Source organism: Zonotrichia albicollis, chromosome 1, assembly GCF_047830755.1.
Source record: "Zonotrichia albicollis isolate bZonAlb1 chromosome 1, bZonAlb1.hap1, whole genome shotgun sequence".
NCBI classification, from domain to species: domain Eukaryota; kingdom Metazoa; phylum Chordata; class Aves; order Passeriformes; family Passerellidae; genus Zonotrichia; species Zonotrichia albicollis.
The window spans coordinates 94,537,192-94,550,589 of NC_133819.1; the positions used below are offsets into that span (position 1 = coordinate 94,537,192).

Genomic DNA, 13,398 nt, shown 5'->3' on the forward strand with positions numbered 1-13,398 from the left:
ATGCTTTCCTTAAAGTTCTCCTCTAGTCTAACAAAAGATGTTTTGAGAGGAAGCCTGATAGATTTATGAAGAGGGTTGTGTGATGCAGTTGTCAATGACAGCAGTGATGAGACTTGATGACTTGGAAGCTGTCTTCTGACCTTCTGGCAGTATGTATGCTTGATTTTTATTTATTTATTTATTTTGAATTTCCTATTCTGGTAACCCAGCTCACCCTAACCTACTTTTCCTTGACAAAATATAGCAAAGCCTAACGGTACTCTGTAACTGCCTACCCTAACACAGACTTTATCTCCCCTCTTCCTGTGAGGAACTTTCTTTATCCCTGCAATATGAAGTATCAGTGTTGCAGAACAAAACGTGGCAAGCCTCATGTTCTTCTGGGTGAAGCAAGAAGCGTGAAGCACTCTTAGTGAGACAGACTCATGCTTGTGCTATTTTCAGTAAGCTCTCCAGATTTCAGAGTAAACAAGATTTCCCCAGACAACACAGATTAAGTACCTCATGCCAACTTGTTCATCTGAGATGCTGGAAGAATCAAAAAAGCAGCAGAAAGGACCACACAGCCTATACAGAAAACTCCTCAGCCATTTGAGAAGGTCAACTTGCCAGATGCTAATTGAATTGTGATACATCATGGCTGCAGAGAAATGTGTGCTACAGAAATAGCATTATCACAGGTTATTCTCATGCTGCTTGCTGTAGTGCCTCTGCCAAAGGCTCCAGAGCAGAGATTTTGGCAAGAACTACTCCAAAGGAGCTCCTGCTGATTTACCAGGGAAATAACAAGAAGATTGTTATGAGCAGAGGCTGTGGGAAGAGGATTCTGTATCTGTTTGTGCTGAACACCAACTGACTCCATGGTTCTGCTGGCAAAAGGGATCACATGAGTGCTCCCTGACCCAACCTGAACAAAGGGCTTTGCCCTCATAATCTGTTAACTCTACGTGAAGCAGGCAGGTGAATTCTGGGGTGATTCAGCTGCTGGCTGAAGGGGCAAGCAAATGCAGGTAGGCACAGTCACCTCTGGACAAAGTGGTGGCTGGGTGTCCATCAGCAGGCTGTGACAGCCTATGACAGCCAGCTGGTGCCTGCTGAGATGCCTATGCTGGCAGCCTGGGCATTCAAATTCTTGCCTGCAGAGTGGCCAATGGCTGAATTGAGCAGCCAGAAGTGGCACTATCCACAGGCTGCACATTCAAGACCTTTCTGTCCACCACAGACAAACTTCTTAGTAGAAGAACTTAAAATCCCTGCAGGGAAGTTCAGCTCTCAAGACCAGTGCTTCAGTGAGTGGTTTGTTACTGAACTCTCCTCTCCATGTGGCTTTTTCATGACACATGAAGTGAACCAATGGACACTTGGCATCAGTAAGACAATTAATGCCACAAAGGATGTAAATGCCTTCTTGTTCCCAGCTGGGAACAAGTTCATTTTCTTCCTAGCATCTAGTACAGTGCTGTGTTTTGGGATTTAGCATAGAACAGTGTTGATAACATGATGGTGCTTTTAAATGTTGCTGACCAGTGCTTACACTAAATCGAGGACTTTTCAGCTTCTCATGCAGCCCTGCCAGCAAGGAGAGTGGGGGTGCACAAGAAGTTGTGAGGGGGAAAAGCCAGGAGAGCTGACCCCAGCTGACATTCCAGACCATATGGCATCATGCTCAGCTTATAAAGCTGGGGGGAATTGGCTAGGGGGTGGTGGCTGCTCCTCAGGGTCTGGCTGGGCATCAGTCAGCAGGTGCTGAACAACTGCATCATGTGTCACTTGTTTTGTACATTTTTTCGTCATTATTACTATACCCCCTTCCTTTTCTGCTCCACTTGTTTTTCTTCTCAAACCATGAGTTTTTTACTTTTTTTCTGATTCTCTCAGGCATCCCACTGCGGGGGAGGTGAGCATGATGTTCAGCTGCCTGCCAGATGAAATCACAACAACTACATGCCCTCCTCTCCACCCCCAGCACAAATCTGGGTCTGCTAAGGCATCAGTACTGCACGAAGACAAGGGCCTGGTACAGGTGTCGCCACCCAAACAGAATACCCAGCAGCTGCATTCCACAGCTCTTCCTATAACCTAGGCAGAAAGCAATCTCCAAATTTATACTACATTTTTTTCTTAAACATGAATGCAGTGCTGTTAAGCAGTTTGTCCCATTCTTCATTTACTTCATATTGTGCCAAAAATGAACCCTAGATTATGAAAAACAGCTTTGAACTCTAAGAAATCTCAGCTGGTTTAAGAAAGAAAACCTACCTATAAATTATCCATTGCCTCCTTCCATTTAGAGACCCAAGAAAAGACATTGAAAGCAAAGTTTATTTTACAGTGTTTCAGCTGGGAACATGCAACCCCTCATAAGCCTGTACTCTGTAGTCTACACATGTATCAAGTACTGAATAAACATGGGTAAGGGCAGTGAGGATGTTGCAAAATTATATACAGAGGAAATCAGGAAAAGATAGGTAATGAATATTCACTAATAAAATTAATGTATTCATAATTCTAATGAGGATAACACATAAACTGGAAATAAACAAGACATTCTGCAAGGTGATCACACTGATTCCCTTTGTATGGCACTTTCTCAGCCACGTGTAGGGAAAGGATTAAGGAAGGAGGACTCTGGCACTATGCTTTGCTCCTCCTGGTGATATTTCCATAAGCTGTCCTAGTATGGGGTGAGTCAGAAATATGACTGGACTCCTACTGCACTGGATTTGCTCACATGCCTGTGAGCCTTTTCAGAAGCCAAGAACACTCTCACATACCATAATGCCAGTTTCTAGCTTCCCACAGAGTGCTGCATTTACTGCACATCAAAGGCCCATTTCTGCTAATGCATACAAGAGAGAAACTCAAGTGTCACAATCAATTTAATCCAGCATTCATCCAGGCTGCTGCCTTTGCCCTCATCCCTGTCTGCTTGCTTCTGCCACTCAGGATTTGATTTGTGGGCTCAACCAGGGCACTAGCTGGTCTGTAAACTAACCTGGGAAAGAAATCCTCTGTGAAAAGCTGAACTGGTCAGTCGAATCAATTCCCACACCCAGTTTGTTGCGAGGTTATGGGCTGTGTACGGGGGAAAGTGGAAATGCTCATTTCAGCAAAAAGAAGACTTTTGCTGGATTAAGTCAGTCACAGAGCTGCAGTTTTATTTATAGCACAGGAGAATATAGAGTCCAACAAGAAACTGGGTTTATTTGCAGGAGGTGTTCAGTCTTTCATCCAAAAAGCTGAGTCTATGCCTGACACAATTCTGTTGCAGGTAAATAGAGAGCAGTAGGAATCAGATGTGGCAGTAAGTCAGGGCACACCAGAGAATCTGTGCTTTGGTTTTCCTTCTTACAGCATCAGAGCACATGTTCCTGAGTGTGCACCATGATCTCCTCCTTCTGCCAGTGAAAGCAACTGAAGAGGTTTCTGTTGTTTTAATTCAAATTTGTGCTGATGGGAAGAGAGGCAGGGGTTGGGGGTGGGCCAGGGGAGAAAAGCTTACAGGTGGTGCTATATGAGTTTAGGGTGGTCTTTTTGCCATGTTTGTTTGTTTTCAATAATTTTATTCTTGGTGAGTGCCATTTTTTCCTTTTCTCTGAAAACACTGAGTTCCATACACTCCTTGTCATTTAGAACACACAAGCTCATAAATTTTCATGTGAATACAGGACTCATCTGCTAAATCTCTGACAATGGCTAGCAAGGAAAAACATACACCAATCTACAAGTGTTCTGCTATTTCTGCAAATTTTCTTCTCTACTCTACAGGTGAAATCTATTGTTCAATAAAGAACTTTAATATATTGCTAATGAGATTTTTTTTTAAACTTTCCTTCATTGAAATCACAGAACAATTTCTGTGGTTAAAATTAGAAATAGATGAAAAATGGCTAGCACTCAATAATCATCACAAGCAGTCCTGTCCCATTAGCCACTAGCATTTTTTCAAACACAATTTACCATCCAAGTGTTTCAATCTTACACTGAAATGCTTTTAAGAAGAGTTACAGGCAAACTTCTGTATTGCAACCTACAATTGCTTTACATGTTTCAAACAACTTCCAACCATACCTCTTCATAAAATAAATAACCTCTACTTTGCTCTAAAAACAATACTTATCCTGGCTGTATGCTCATTACTACCTATAGTAATAAAGTTATGTTGCTGAAAGAGATATTTTAAAAAGATGGGTGCATGGATTGTTAGTAGAAGAAAAGCTGTTTCTCTCAAAACATCTTTAAATAGTGTCTCAGCTCTATTGAGCTCTATTTAGTACTTTAGAAGCCAAAATAATATTCAAATTAAAAAAAAAGACTTAAGAAAATAACAATCTGATAAAGATGCTCCACTATCTTTTGGTGGGGAATGAGCATTATTTAGTTCTTCTTACTTGTGCAAAGTACTAATGCACATGACAACTAGAAGCTTTATGAAAATCAAAATCAGATAGTACCTACCTACATGATCACACATACCAGGACACATAACATTAAGTCTCAGTAAAAAAAGGGTGCATTATTTAAAGGTAGTTTTAAAATGCATGCATGAGTTGAATATGTGTCACACGCATCATATACACACAAACCATACTATTTTATGAACTTAATTCATGATTGAGTCTAAGCTATAAAAAGCAGGCCATGGGTTTTCCTTTCATCTGAGAAAAGCAAGTCATTTTCTGCATAAAGATTTTTCTTTCCATCTTAGTTGCAAACAACTTTTATCTAATGACTCATTACCATCAGTGCAGCTCTAATCAAATGTAGACAAGTTAGACAGCTGTAGATTAGGGAAGCACCAATTTACTGTAGTGCAGCTCAGAGAGATGAGAAATTCTTGGATGTGTGATGTTCCAGCAATCTCATCCTACGCTGGACCACTCAATTGCTCCCAGTGTTCTTCACAACTCATTTAACAGACTGGCAAATACTGGCATGACTGACAAGTCTTTCATATTATGGGCTCTCAGGCCGCTGTTAAAGGCTGGATAAGAAATTTACCCTAAACTGAAGCTAATAAATGTTAATGCAGAGTTTGGTATTTAGGAAACCCTAATTCCCACAACAGAAAATACTAGCCATAACATCTAAGAGCCTATTTTTCAGTGATGCATTTCATGAGCCCATTTGTGATATTTCATTCTGTCTTGTCTGTGTTGTTTATACATATCTAAATTTCTTCTCTGATGGGGAAATCCTCCCAGCCACATCCACTCTGCACTCTGCTTGAGAATAGGTGGGCAGGCTCTGAAACAGTGCCTGTTTGTTCCCTCTGTCATCAGCAATGGAGGTTTCAGATCCCTTTGCTGCCAGTCAAAGCATTTCAAACTTTTCTGTATTCGGCTTTTAATCCACACATTAAAAACAATAACTCATAAACATTTTATTACCAATACATGCACCTCACTCCCAGTCATTCATATAGCTTCAGTGATATACAATCTACCTACAACCATAGTCAAATGTGAATCCAGACCCAGTTTTCCCCCACATTGTTGAAATCAAGCTTCAAGGGAAGCTGGTAAATAACAAAATGAGGCTGTATGGTTTACCCCAGCCAAAATACTGATCATAAATAGGCTTGCTGAAGAAAACAAGGACCAAGAATTGATGGAGATAATGGGGGTTTGCAAAACAAATCCTGTTTTGCAAATGGGAAACGGCTTCCCCCAAATGGTGATCCAAGCTCAGTGCCTCTCCTTCATGACCAAAATCTCTTCCCAAAACATCTTGACAGCCAGCTGGAGCAAGGCTGGGCTTAGAACAGGCAAGTTTTCTCTGGCATCCCAGCAATATAATCAGCCTTATCTTACTTTCCAAATACTTTTGGCTATAGGAGATTAGGCTCCCAAACAAGCACAATACCAAGCTGTAATTCAAGGCTTCAGGTTTGAGCTTTGCCTAACACAGAGCCAGGTGCATTTAATCAAAAGGCTAAGATCTGCTTAAGGATTTCCAATGACAAAGCGAGGCAGAGTCCTGGACTAATGCTGCTTTGGAAGTAATATCTAAACATCTATTTCACATTTAAGATGTAAAATAATCAAAATAAATTAGGTTCCCAATTATAGGTCATAAAACCATATGCTTCTCTTTCCAGTAAAATCTCTCAGCTATATATCTGTGTCCTGCACTGACCAGCACATAAAGCATTCTTTGATGCCCCTTTCAGAGGATTCCTTGTTTCCACACAAATACCTGTGTGACACTTAAAAGCTGCCACAAGTCAGGTTATGTTTATCAAGAGAATATCTGAACTCTGTAGGATTTTCCCATGGCTAAAATGAATGGAAAGTGCTCTCTTTGAAGCTGCTAACTCCACACAGAAGATGCATTCTTAGAGTGCTTTTAGTTGCAAGAAACTCAGTGCAAACACGAGCTCAGTAAAAATCCCTGTATTGCTCAGCCTTTTGGAGCTGTGTCATAGTGCCAATGTTAAAGCTCAACAAAGCCAAATGCTGAGTCTGACACGTGGGTTGGGGCAATCCTAAGCACCAACACAGGCTGGGCAGAGATTGGACTGAGAGCAGCCCTGGGGAGAAGGACCTGGGGGTGTTCATGGAGGGGAAGCTCAACAAGATCTGACAATGTGCACTCACATCCCAGAAAGCCAGTTGTATCCTGAGCTGTACCAAAAGCAGAGTGGACAGCAGAATGAGGGAGGGGATTCAGCCCCTCTATCCTTATCCTGTGAGAACCCACCAGGAGTGCTGTGTCCAGCTCTGAGGCCCCCAGTTTAAGGACATGGACCTGCTGGAATGAGTCCAGAGGAGGCCACGAGGATGATCAGAGGGCTGGAGCACCTCTCCTATGAAGACAGGCTGAATGTGCTGGGGTTGTTCAGCCTGGAGAAGAGAGGGCTTCAGGGAGACCTTACAACAGCACCTAAAGGAGACCTGCAATAAGGCAGGACTTTTTACAAGGGCATGTGGTGATAGAAAAAAGGAGAAATGGCTTCAACCGAAAGAGGGTGGATTTTGATAAGAATATTAGGAAGAAAATCTTCACTGTGCGAGTGATGAGGCACTGGAACAGGTTGCCCAGAGAAGTTGTGGATGCCCTGTCCCTGAAAGTGTCCAAGGCCAAACTGGATTATGCTCTGAGCAACCAGGCCTAATAGAAGATGTCCCTGCCCACAAAACATGATCTTTCATGTCCCTTCCAACCCAAACTATTCTATGAATTCATCTATTTATCTGTGTATTTTTACATCAGCAAGCAACATCATTTGCAGTCAGGATGCAAAAAGCAGCTCCCAAATATGGCTCAGTTTTTAATAAATGGATTCTTTAGCACTAAGATTACTGTCTCATGTTTATTTGATGCTTCATTCTCTTCAGAAATTAGATACTGATGAGAATCTGGGTCACAAAGGTATTTGAATCTCTGTGCAAGATGAGGGTGAATGAAGAGAATGAAGACATATAAACACTTCTGAAGATATGTACAGTTAGCATCTAATGCATTTTTTAGAGAGTGTAAGCAGCGTCACATTTCCATTATTTTAATATGGCCAAAGTGAAGGATAACAGTGGAGTGATATGATGCTGTCATATAACCATGGTGATATGAGATAAAGACAGGAGCTATTTTTTACATTTCCAGTATTACTATCCTAACAGGCTACAAGAATAAATTTAAAGGCAGAGTGTGGGGTGTCAAAACAAGCCTTTAGTTTAGTTTTCTACATATGAAGCCAGCATGCAAAAACTAACTTACAGGTACAGTGTTCAGATGCCACATATTTTACTGGGATCTTTCTCCCATAGGATCTAGGGCTCAAAATGATTACTGAATGTTGGCCACAGAAAGCCTCTGGAACTGATAGTACCAGTGATGAATGAGATGATGTAATCAACACCACAAACCTCACAGGGATTTGTGATGCTCAGACAAATATTGCTTCAAACCAGCTCTCAGTGAAACAGGAGATTTGGAAGGGAGAGAACCTATTTTAAGCTGGTATTTGCAATGAAGGTGTGCTTTTGTTTTACACATAAATGAGACCAAGAGATAGCTGCTGGAGATAGCAGCAGCCCTGCTGCTCCTTCTCCTGTGCTGTCTGACTGCAGTACAATTATTCAGGGAGCTGAATCAACAAACCTTCTACAAAAAGCAGCAATCAGTTTTTCTGCCATCTTAGCTTCTGGTGAAAGCACATGGCCAATGAATCAGGTAAGAAGGTAGAGCAGAAAGCTCATCCCTTGCAGGGGTGACCACCTATTAGACTGATTAATTTGTAATAAAGAAACACGTCCTGAAGTTCCTGTCCACAGTAAAGCTCCCCAGACTGAGCTGGGTAAAGGGGAATTTGACATTGAGAACAGTTATATTTGCAATCATGTGGGTTCACATCTTGTAAGGATGATGGTATGGCACAGAGCCATCTTTATTATAAAGTCACACATAAATCAACTACTGTTCATGGTAAGTAATATAACTTTCAGGCAGAAATATTTTTTGTCACAGTTGAAAGAAACCTAATTAGAAGAAAGACAAAGGTAGAAAGCAACATGTTGTCAAAGGATAGCATGGCCCAATTTATTACCTCAGCTGAAGCTCTGTGAAACTGTACCCCATGAAAGAGGTGTTTACTGTACTAGCAGTGTATGCAAGGGAAAGGCCCTTGACCAGGCAAGAGGAAAGAAGTGAAGAAAAGGGAAAAGCTTTTCTTCTGCTGAATAACAAGATGCACTTCAGGAAAAATTTTCCAAGCTAACATTTACTTCTTCTAGAAGTTAATTCCTAACTTCAGTTTCCTGATACCACAAATTTGCTAAATGATATTCTGAAAAGCATCTTCCCTTGTTCCCTGTGTGGTTAACCACACAAGCTGTGGAATGTGTCTTACCATACAAGTGTCCAGGTCCTCCAAACGTTCTATCTCTGTCAACTCCTCCACCGTGATCATGGAGCGTTTAGTGGGCTTTTCTTCAGCTAACTCAATCTCCATTGATTCCTGCTGTGGAAGTGGCTTGCCACGTCTGGTTAAATGGTCAGCCTGGAGATAAAGACAGGAACACACCAGTCAAGCTTAAAAAAGACAGAGAACCCAACCAGAAGGTTTACAGAATTTCAGCGATCAGAAATCCTGGAAGACCAAGTACAAAAGGAAAGCTCAGTTATGTTGGTTAGTTCTCACACTGGGTTTATCATATAAAGGAAATAGAAGTGTGGAGAGGAAGCTTTTTCTTGAACCCTTTTTAAATTAACAAACATGTACAATATCAGCCAATGTAATTTTCATAATTATTCAATGGCCAAAAATGTTATAATCTGCTAGTCACAAAAACCTCACAGTTCTAAATACCTCTGCTCTGTTTCACTGAAGAAATAGATAGGGAAAAGCTGTAACAACAGTAAAGTATATTTTTAGACCTGCATAGCAAAAACTGCTACTAGGACCACAGAGAATGTTATAGAAACCATTCTGGGTTGTATTTGGAATGGGGTGGGCTCATGATGTCATGAAAATGATGAAGCACTTTCCAGTTCTTCTGATAACTGAAGAGAATATTAAACAAACATCTGCTAAAAGCAAATATTTGAAGATCAGCTGTCCCAAATCAGTTGGTCACAGAAGTCTTCAAAGATGCAGCTAAGAAGAACAGTAGTCCACTGCTTCACATCAGCACAACGCAGCACAACCAGTGGATTGCTGTTTTGTTAACCATCAAAAAAGGTCAACAGATGACCTAAGTTAATTATAGCCCATTTAGTATGGTGCCTACTTAGGAAAAGCAACTGGAGAGCTGCTATGAATTTATCTTCAAGCACACTAAAATAGCTGCAATAATAATTAATGCTAATCGTTGTCTCATTAGGAAAACTGAGGTCTTGTCAAACAAGGTTTATTTTTCAAAGTTGCCTCAAACACTACTACTATGCCAATGCAACAAACACAGACATCTGTGGGTGGTTGAATTCGTAGAACATGACACTCCAATTTAAGGAGCTGGCTGAGAACTGCATCAGTGCATTTAATCTTTGCTGTATGAAAAACTAGCTGCCAGCTCTCAGATTGCAGCTGTCAGTTGAAGATTAACAGTGTCAAATTAGTCAGGAGTTTCTCTAGCAGCATTTTTGAGATGAGTATTCCTCAAGGTTTTCATCAGTGCTATACCATCTCAACCTAGAGCTAACAGAAACACAGCAGAGTTAAATGGTGAAAGGGACATGTTAGTCATGTAGCCAAAATGGATCACAAAGCAAATCAGCCCAACCTAAAATGCATAGTCATTCCTTAGAAACCAAGAGCACTGACAATTAGCCAATTTCCCAATCCTGCAAAGCAACAAGTATCCAGAAGCCTTTAGTGGGAGGGAGGTCAAGCAAACCTTGTCCTAAAATTAAGCTGCTGCTGAAACTCTGACAAAAGGAAGGAATTCTTATATTCTTGGCTATGTAAATACAAGGAATAAGAAATATCAGGAGGAAAACAATTTCATTCCTGTAAACACTTAAATAGTCTGTATGGTTCTGGAAATCACAGTTTTAAAAGTGACTTCTTAAAAGCTGGAAAAATTGCAGAGGATTTTCAGTGAAGTGACTCAAAGGCTGGAGAAAATGATGCACTGTGCAGGAACCTGGGCATGTCCAGGTTGTGCAATACCACTGGACAGACACAGCCCAGTCACCACTCATTCCAGCTGAGCCTCCTCCAGGACAAACTGGAGCTCGTTCATGTGGTCTCTCCCACATCAGGCTGCTGCTGCTGCAGAGCTCCAGATACCAGAGGTTGTACCTTTACACAATGCTGCTCTGTATTATGAAGATGGATGCTCAAGTGACTCAGTGCCCCATTAAAAAAAAGGGGGGGGGGGCAGAAAGAGTGATTTGTTTTATGCATGTGAGGACTTTCACAGAGAGGAAATAAAGAGAATATATAGTTCCCTTATTTTGGTGAGAAAAGCATCTGAGAAAAAATCATGACTGCAAGTTGAAGCCAGAGAAATTTCAATTAGAACTGAAGAGTAACTTTAATCAGAACAACCACCCACTAAGTTCTTTTTAAAAAAAAGAGTACTGGATTGTCCTTACAAAGCCTCATGGCATTAGAAGCAAAAAAGATTTTCTGTGGATCCACAGTTGTTTATTTCTTCTACTCTTGATGAGGCAAGTACCTCTATCTTAAATATTTGTGCCTCCCAAAAGCTCAGGATCTTCAAGTAAGAGTGCCTCCCCTCCGACCTTCAGACTCATTTCTCTTCCAAATTGATACCTCCATTTCTGAGGTAACCTCAAAACATACTCATTCAGGGAACAAGGTCCTAGCAGTACCTGAAGAACTCTAAAGAATGAAATCTTACCTCTCATTTCATGAGCAACCAAGCCTTATACTCTCAACTTGATAAATACTAGGACTGCTCTTAACTAACAACTCAATACTGCATTCTGATAGCATTTTTAGTTCTAGATCTGACAACAGCTCAAAAGATAATAGGACAAGTATATAACACAGACTCTTCCAAGGTTACATCTTTCTTACAGCAAAGAGGCAAGAGCCCCAAAATTATATTTCAAAAGATGTCAGGATGTCAACAAAAATAAGACTGATTTCAAAATAGAGCTGTCAAAGGAGAAACTGAACAAGTTATAAATATAAATGGCATTGTTGAGATCTGACATATTAGATATCAACCAAGAAAAAACTCACCAGTTTGTGGTGGCAATGGGAAAGTGCATCCAGGATTTCATCTACAACTCGGTCAGACAGGAAAGAAGCCACTGTCAGCTTTACTTCACTGTATGAGGATTAGAAATGAGAGAACTTCTTAATTCACACTGGAGATTTTCGTCTTTATTACACATTCAACAGTATGACGATTATCCACTGTGCTGTCACTTTATTTGAAGTAAAACATTAGAGGGTGTCAGGATACATGACTGCAGGTTTCAGAAATAAACTCATGAATCACACAATAAACACAGGAGCCTCTGTACCATATTTAACCTGCTTCTCACAGTTTTCCATGAGATGAAATGAAAACATCTGGGTAAGAGAGCTGAATAAAAATAAAAAGTGAAACTCAGAGGAATACTCCACCACTAAAATCAGACAAACACACATCCCAGATGAATGGTATTAGACAGTGCTGCCTATAGAACACTACTCCACTGAATAACTACAATCCATTCCTTTCCTCAATTCTCTTTTGTGTTGATCAGCCGGTAAGGACAAGTGAACAATGTGTAAAATGCTGTTTCTTCAGCCAATGCCATCAGAAATTTGCTTCCTCTTTTGCTCTAGGTAACCACTTTCTGTCTCAAGAACTTCTCGTCAGCCATTTTCCCACTGCACAGACATATGTGGAACACCACCACACCTGCACACCGAGCTTAGGTTGCCCTAGTAACTCCCTCTCAAGGAAATATATACCTTGAATTGCTCCCTTGGGGTCCCATCTTTGGTGACAGCACCAAATGCTCTGGCTGTGGAGGGCAGCTGATGTAGAGCCAACATGCACGACTGCCTGAGCTACAGCCCAAAGCTCCACCTCTGCTGCCTCTGCTTTCAACACCAACTCTTTCAACTGGCATTTGCCAGCAAGTGACATGATTTTGGTTTATGGTTTGTATATGTTGACTGAGCTGTATTGGATTAACAAAGCTATTTCTGTCTGGGGCTAGAATTACTGCTGCAGACAGCCTGGAGAAAAAGGTAAGGAATTCACTGGAAAGGCAATGCAATTCATAGGGAGGTAAAATGGTGGCCAAGGCACAGTGGGAAGAGAATGGGAGTGAAGGAATCTCCCTCAGCTACCAAAATTAATTTCAAATAATATAAGGCAGGAAAGATCATAGTGTGACACCCTCACCTCACTGACTGTTCCAGCTTCTACAAGTAGAAGAGGCAGTATTATTGTCCTAGGGCCAAGATTAATTTGATAGGACTGAAATGAAGAAAACTTACTCCCTGAACCATTTTAAACACTCTGAACGTATAACTAAAGTCTTTAACAACTTTTCCTGGCTATTTTGCTGTACTCTGCAAAACTGTTTCCTTCCTCCTCAAAGATATTAGCATCTCAATGCAAAATGTCATGCTTTTCAAGCATCAGGCAGAATGGAACTGAAAAGGTTTAAGTACAGGTTAACCACATTATGCTGTGTAAATATATTCTCTGGTATATATTCAGTATGAAAAAAAAAGCAAAAAGGTCAGGTAAAAGCCTCTTTTTGTTTTTTTTACAGGACAAACCAAGAGTTATTTAGGGTAATGGTTTCTGCTCCAGGTTTGTGGTTTGAATATCCAAATTTCCATTTTTTAAGTACGTCTGTCTGCTGTGCACAGCTCCCACACAAAGTCTTAGAGTGATTGTTCCAGCTATAGGACAAGACCAAATGTAACAATAGACGAAGCACTGCTACCACTCAAAGTAAATAGTGTAATTTCCT

The 13,398-nt window shown here is 40.8% G+C and overlaps 1 protein-coding gene across 5 annotated transcripts in view; it reads right to left on the reverse strand.

Moving 5' to 3' along the window:
• Positions 1-13,398, reverse strand: part of CARMIL1 (capping protein regulator and myosin 1 linker 1) — a 190,253-nt gene that overhangs the window by 32,597 nt on the left and 144,258 nt on the right. For all 5 annotated transcript variants that reach the window (XR_012581675.1, XM_074547395.1, XM_074547381.1 and 2 more), the window contains exons 28-29: positions 11,657-11,744; positions 8,852-9,001 (exon numbers count right to left, since the gene is read on the reverse strand). Coding sequence is in view for 4 of the 5 variants with exons in the window: in XM_074547395.1 (XP_074403496.1) it covers positions 8,852-9,001; positions 11,657-11,744 (238 nt within the window). In the remaining variant the exon portion in view is untranslated. The remainder of the gene's footprint in view (positions 1-8,851; positions 9,002-11,656; positions 11,745-13,398) is intronic.